The following is a 7,500-nucleotide window of genomic DNA, read 5'->3' on the forward strand; positions in this document are numbered from 1 at the left end:
ACATATATATATATATATATATATATATATATCATCATCATCATCGTTTAACGTCCGCCTTCTGTTATGGCATGGGTGGGGCTATATATATATATATATATATATATATATATATCACATCTCTTCCTGTTTATATATGTATATATACACACACACACACACAAAAGGGTTAAGGGAAGAAGGCTTGGTGGGCGTGATGTAAAAAATATGAATGAATGAAGTTACCTGCTGACAGAACATAGGCTCCTCTTTGAGACATGAAAGAACAGACAAACTGAACGAGTACCAGATCTCTCTTTGATGTTACTCCTCCAAGATCAAAGGAATCTAGAACTTTCTTAGTATTTTCATCACTTCCATCTTTGTCTCTAAAACAACAACAACAGTTCTAATCATTCATTTAGTTTTGATGAATTTCTTTGGGCTACACACACAGACACACACACATATATGTACACAGCCATACACATGTCCAAGAAGGGAAGGTTAACCCAGAATGTTACATGTGGCCTAACACAAGTACTGGCCCAACTTTGCAAACATGGAATCAATGATGACGGGGTTTCACAAAGATGTGTTACCATTCTGCTAAACATTTAAATCAATGCTAGTCAACATTAATCCATAAGAAGCATACAAACACAAACACACACACACAAGTACAAACACACACACACACACACATGCATGCACACTCACAGACACACGCATACACATAATGGTTCTCTTTCAGTTTTCATCAACCAAATCCACTCACAGTGCTTTGGTCACCTAGAGTAGAAGACACTTGCCTGAAGTGCCATGCAGTGGGACCGAACCCAAAACCATGTGGCTGGGAAGCAAACATCTTCACCACACAGCCACACCAGCAACTATTTTTAAAACATTTACAAAAATAAGTTTGAAAATATATAAATAAATATAAAATACAATTTTATATACCTTTCAATGTCTGATACATTTGATGTGTCCCATGACCAGGGGGTAAATAGCTTGTCAGACCCCTCACCTTTAAACAGGATTTTCTTCTTTGTCAGGTCGGCCAAAACCTGCCGCACCAATTCACCGAGATAAAGGCCTGAAAACATCTTCTCAAATCTGCAATTAAAAATGTAGAAAAATAAAAAATAATTAACATCATTATTATTACAGTAATCCTTCACCATATCACGGTTCATCTATCATGGTTTATTATTTAAGCTTTAATCAATTCCTCCATGGTGTTGTTTTGCATTTATAATAAAATAAATATATATAAATTATAAAAATATTTAATAAATATATATGCAGTACAGTACAGTTTCTACTTCACGGATCTTCACCTATCACGAGGGTTTTTGGAACATAACAGCTGCAACTGTTAAATATTGATGAGGATGATGATGATGATCGTTACTAACACTTTCATTACCATTTACATATTCTTACATAGTACCATATTACCAGTGCTTTTTACATGGCGCCGTTACCAGTGCTTTTTGTGTGGCATGAAGGATCAGTGTTTTTTACTAGTTTATTTGAAAACAAAGAAAAGAGAGAGAACCGTGAAATTGTTCAAAGACAAGGAGATCATGTGACCAAAGAAGGAAATAAGGTTTACGTACGTGAACGAGTTAACATGGTTGGAAAGTTTATCTACTTCGTAGTCGAATTCATTTTGGATGAAACTCAGGCATCCAGTATCAGACAGACCTCCCCATTCAATATTGATGATGACCTGTTATGATAAAAGTATTATTATAGTTATGATAAATATATTATTATGATTAATGGCACTGAAAAATATCAAAAATGGGTCTGATTTAATGTGTTAATAATTTTAATGAATTAAATATTATCACATCGAGGTGACACTTACTGTATACCTACATTCGCACCCCACTATATACATACAGATGGTTGCTCAGAAAAAGAACAAGATACAGACATTAACAGGGAAACATTAAATAAAAACCTTTTTTGATTTGTCAGTCTCACTTTGCCATTTCTCGATGGATTTAACATTTTCTATGTAGCAGACATTACAGCCAGTTCCTGGGCAAAATAGAGAACAAGAAGAAATAAGGTTAGGTTTACAGGGTTTGTGTGTGTGCGTGTGTTTATTCCCAACCACCACTTGAGAGCCAGTGTTGGTTTGCTTACATCCCCATGACTTAGCAGTTTGGCACAAAGAAATCAATAGAACAAGTACTAGATTTGAAATAAATTCTGGGGTCAATTTGTTTAATTAGACCCTTCAAAGCAGTGCCCCAGTAAAGCTGTATAGACAAATCTATACACACACACATATATACACAGCTATATATATATATATATATATATATATAATAGTGAAACAGGATGTCAAACATTAAGGCAAGGCAAACATCTCAAGTCATAAACAATATTAATATTGTATACAACTTGAGATATTTGCTTGCCTTAATGTTTGATATCCTGTTTAACTATTATAGATCCACTGCATCAGAAATCTGCCATGGCTCCATAACTACTGTCTCAGCTATAACCTTTGAGCCTCAGTAATCCATTACAGCACTTACCTAGTCTACCTAATCATTTAGATCACCTATGAACTAAAAACCCCATGCACCTGTTTTCATCTTTTGTTTTTCTGTAAATTTCAATTATATATATATATATATATATATATATATTCATTTAAAATACAGAGATGCCTGTAATAGGACATCTAACCCGCTAGAAATAGCAGCAAGACTACATACCACAAAAAGTAGGGATAATTTCGAAAGGGAATGAAAAATAAAAACATTTACCGATCTATATTCTGTACCATGGTTTCAAGTCAATTTTAGTAAGATAAAAATTTTTATCTTACTAAAATTGACTTGAAACCATGGTACAGAATATAGATCGGTAAATGTTTTTATTTTTCATTCCCTTTCGAAATTATCCCTACTTTTTGTGGTATGTAGTCTTGCTGCTATTTCTAGCGGGTTAGATGTCCTATTACAGGCATCTCTGTATTTTAAATGAATAATACATAGTCTATTGACTGTTTTTTTTACCCTCGCTAGACCACTGGTGGTAAAATAAAATTTCTAAAATTTTCTTTGCTACCCTGTATTTTATTAATATTATATATATATATATATATATATATATATATATATATATATATAAATATATATATGCATACATACATACCAAGTATGAGTCCAATACAACTCTGCTTGTCCAAGTAGTGACCAGCGACCAAGGCGGCTGTAACATCACTTATTATTGCCACCAAATCAACTGGAATATTCTGTTGAGAGAGAAAGACAAAGACAGAGAAATATCAACATTGCAGTCGAACTTTGGTTTCAAATTGTCACATAAGGCCAGCAGTTACGGGGAAGGGGTTACATCAACCCAGTGCATAACTGGTACTTATTTGATTAATCCCAAAAGGATGAAAGGCAAAGTCGACCTTGGTGGAATTTGAACTCAGAACGTAACGACAGGCGAAATACCGCTAAGCATTTCACTCAGCCTGCTAATGATTCTGCCAGTTCGCTGCCCTTTGATGTTAGTAGAATATTAAACGAATGATAAATTACAAGACACAATTACCAACATAGAAACAAAGGAAGGTTAACCACAAACCTTTCTCTTCAAGCAGTCTTCAAGTGTTTGACCAACATTCATTCCAGGGCCATCGGTGCATTTGAAGGTTTTCGTCCAGATAATCAGTTCCACATCGGTCAGACTCTTCTTCGTTGAGGGAAATGAAAATGTGAAGCCTGAATGCATTGGAAGGGATTAGATTTAGTTCAGTTTAATTAATTAGGGAGTGTGTGGTAGGTGGTTGTATGATTTACTTAATGGCTGTATGGTCCACATACACACACACACACAGAAACAGGCATACACACATACAGAGGTTGGACAAAATAATGGAAACACCTAGCATCATAATTTTAAAATATCTATAAAACTGTTAAAAGCTTATTTATTTTTATGTTTTTTGATTTATTATTAGTGTTGCTTAATATGTTTTGCTAAAATTGCTGCTTCTTTCAGATATCCTCAGGAAAAGGTAATTAAAATTCATTAAAATGACAGATCTATCGGACTTTCAAAGAGGTCAAATTGTTGGTGCTTGTATGGCAGGCGCTAGCGTAACGAAAACAGCTGAAATGTTTGGTGCATCAAGAAGTACTGTCTCGAAAGTAATAACAGCCTTTGGATAACATCGGTGGAGTGGAGAGGAGAGGTTGGCATGCATGGGTGACTGCTGGTCTTCCATAAACAACCTCGCCTGGACTTGTGCCTCGTAGGGTAACTTTCTAGGTACAATCCCATGGTCATTCATGACTAAAGGGGATGATTAAGCTTTTAAGCTTTACATGTACCATGCTTTCACTAATTGCTTTAGATGCTTGTGTAGTCAGAGGTAGACATAGAAACCCTCTCAGCCCTGCTTATCTTTAATCCAGCAGAACGTCCAGAATGTGACAACTGGACAGAGAGAGAGGGCTGTACCAGCACCTGGTTGGTTCTCAATACAGATCTGCAGACTTCTGGAACAAAGTAGTGGCTTGCTCAAGGACACAAAAATGTGCTGCCCAGTCCAGGAACTGAACTTACAATCTTATAACCAATGAGACATACACCTTAATGATTCAGCCACTGTGCCTTCCCCCCTATTAAGACAGTATGGTTTTTAAAAAAAATGAGGGGGAAAACAAAAGCCAAAAAGGTGAAGAAGAAGAAAAACATAGAAGAAAGGAGGTGGGTGATGGAGAAAGAGGAGGAAGGAGGGGAGATGAGGTGGGAGGGAAGATGAGGAGGGAGGGGAGGGAGGGAAGATGAGGAGGGAGGGGAGGGAGGGAAGATGAGGAGGGAGGGGAGGGAGGGAAGATGAGGAGGGAGGGGAGGGAGGGGAGGTAAGAGGGGGAGGGAGGGAGGAGAGGAGAGGGTGTAGGGGGCAGTAGAAGAAGGCAAGGAAAAGAATACAAAAAGTGAAGCAGAAAGGAAAGAAAAAGGAGATTTGAAAGATGTTAAGATATTTCTAGGATTAACAGAAGTCAGTTTACCCAATGGCAGACGTCCACAATTATCAAGGTTATCATAAGTTAGAAATTCTTTGATACAGTCAGCCATAAATTCAAATACCTGGAACAGAAAAACATTAAATATTATTGTTATCTCCTCCTCCTCCACCTCCTCCACCTCCTCCTCTGTAAGACATTGTTCTATCATAACTCCTCACCCTGTTCATTTCTCTTTAACCCTTTTGATAATAATAATGGTAATCCTTTGTATTAAAGGCACAAAGCCTCAAAAGTTGTGGGGAGGATGCTACTTAATTACATCGACCCCAAGCTGCTATTTCTCCACATTGAGAGGTCACAGTTCCACTAATATGGAACATGCGATTTGAATATCACAGGAAAGAATTATAAGATGGATTCTTCAAGCTGAACCAACTGATGGGAGACCTAAGCGTAGACCTAGAATGAGATGTTTGGATAATATCCATAGTCTCCATTGGTCATGCTTGGAGAATCCAGCCAGAAAGCATAAAGATAGCTGCTTCTAATTGAACCTTATGGAAGAGGTGACCGATGGAGGTGTATGGCTTGGTGGTTAGGGTGTTAGACAGATGACCCCTTTAGGATCAATGAAATAAAGTTCTAGTTAAGTACTGGGGTTAATGTAACAACTAACCCTTTCCGCCAAACATCTGGCCTTGTACCAATATTAGAAACAGTCATTAGTCTTGTTGTTGTTGTTGTTGTTGCCATTGTTGCTTAACGAAAATAAGCAAAATATTTAAAGTTTTTACCTGAAGACTGGAACCCTTAAAGCATTCTGCTGGCATCTTGTAATATTTTAGACAGGTGTCTGCCTTACCATTAACAAACTTCACCCGGAACAGACGCAGGTTGGTGCCACCAAGATCCAGACCAAGGTAAGTACCATTCTCTAACAGGAAGAAAAGAAAAGAAAATTTAAAGACAGGTTTTTTTTTTGTACTGACTCAAACAATTCAACACACACACACACACAAACACACATGTATATATATCATCATCATCATCATATATACATATACACACATCAGGCTCCTTTTAGTTTCCATCTACCAAATCTGCTCACTAGACTTTGGTCGACCTGAGGCTATAGTAGAAGACACTATCCCAAGGTGCCATTCAGTTGGACTGAACCCAGAACCATGTGGTTGAAAAGCAAGCTTCTTACCACACAGCCACACCTGTGCCTATAGAAATAAAATAAAAACACAAAAAAATACAAGTAAAACAATGTTTCAGGATTTACCATTTCCACTTAAGTTTTTCTCAATGAAAGTATTTTCCATCAAAAGTGTTGTCTTTTGACGCTCAGTAGAACTGAGGCTGCTGCCATATTTCATATTCTGTTCCGTCACAGTTTTAATCTGTTCAAGTTGGCTGGTGTTAACAACAAACTTGGAAAACAACTGATGAATCTATACAAAAAAAGTAAAATAATAATAATATTAATAATGATAATAATAATGATAATAATAATAATCAATACCAGCAGATGACAACGTTTCTCTAAAAGAAATGGAAAAACTTTCAAAATACAAAGACCTGGAAATAGAGATAACTCGAATGTGGAATCTAAAAACAGAAACAATTCCTATCATAGTAGGTGCCTTAGGTATAATAAAAAAATATTCAGACAAATACATAACAAAAACACCAGGACTTACAAATATATATAACATACAGAAAATTGCACTACTGGGTACTGCACACATTCTACGCAAAACACTTTCAATACAGTAAACATAAGAGCACCACAGCAAACCACAGCACATACCCAAGGCGCACAGAGCTGCGCTCGGTAGTGAAGTGAAAGCACGTTATAAAAATAAAACTACTGAATAATAATAATAATAATAATAATAACATTAATTTCTTTATTGCCCACAAGGGGCGAAACATAGAGGGGACAAACAAGGAGAGACAAAGGGACATCGACCCCAGTGCGTAACTGGTACTTAATTTATCAACCCCAAAAGGATGAAAGGCAAAGTCGACCTTGGCGGAATTTGAACTCAGAATGTAAAGACAGACGAAATACCGTTAAGCATTTCGCTCGGCGTGCTAACGTTTCTGCCCAATAATAATAGTAATAATGGTTCCGAATTTTACCACCAGGGCAGCAGTTTTGGGGGAGGGTATGAGTCGATTACATCAACTCCCCCCCCCCCCCCCGTGTAAGTGGGTATGTAGATATAGATATTCATGTGTAGGACAAGGGAATCAAACATAAAGCCAAGCCATATCTGAGCCACAACAAGATTTAGTCTAACCACACCAGTTCATTGTTTTTAAACAGAAACTTATAGCTTTAATCGTTTGATATCCTGTAAAATACATACGTCTAGCATGCTTCCAGAACTGTCATAGTGTAAGCTGACCCCAAACACTTTTATTCCATTTAATTTGGCCAACATTATGAATAGGGTTTTAAAGAATACTTGCCCTTATCCAGTCCGGGAGA

At 36.8% G+C, this 7,500-nt stretch overlaps 1 protein-coding gene across 6 annotated transcripts in view; it reads right to left on the reverse strand.

Moving 5' to 3' along the window:
- Positions 1–7,500, reverse strand: part of LOC106867655 (hexokinase-2) — a 12,707-nt gene that overhangs the window by 1,524 nt on the left and 3,683 nt on the right. For all 6 annotated transcript variants that reach the window (XM_089339591.1, XM_089339590.1, XM_089339593.1 and 3 more), the window contains exons 3-11: positions 6,286–6,454; positions 5,792–5,931; positions 5,040–5,118; positions 3,607–3,743; positions 3,166–3,265; positions 1,955–2,034; positions 1,605–1,717; positions 943–1,098; positions 226–368 (exon numbers count right to left, since the gene is read on the reverse strand). In XM_089339591.1, coding sequence (XP_089195717.1) covers positions 226–368; positions 943–1,098; positions 1,605–1,717; positions 1,955–2,034; positions 3,166–3,265; positions 3,607–3,743; positions 5,040–5,118; positions 5,792–5,931; positions 6,286–6,454 — 1,117 coding nt within the window. The remainder of the gene's footprint in view (positions 1–225; positions 369–942; positions 1,099–1,604; positions 1,718–1,954; positions 2,035–3,165; positions 3,266–3,606; positions 3,744–5,039; positions 5,119–5,791; positions 5,932–6,285; positions 6,455–7,500) is intronic.

This window comes from Octopus bimaculoides, chromosome 22 (assembly GCF_046866305.1).
Source record: "Octopus bimaculoides isolate indiv1 chromosome 22, ASM4686630v1, whole genome shotgun sequence".
NCBI classification, from domain to species: Eukaryota; Metazoa; Mollusca; class Cephalopoda; order Octopoda; family Octopodidae; genus Octopus; species Octopus bimaculoides.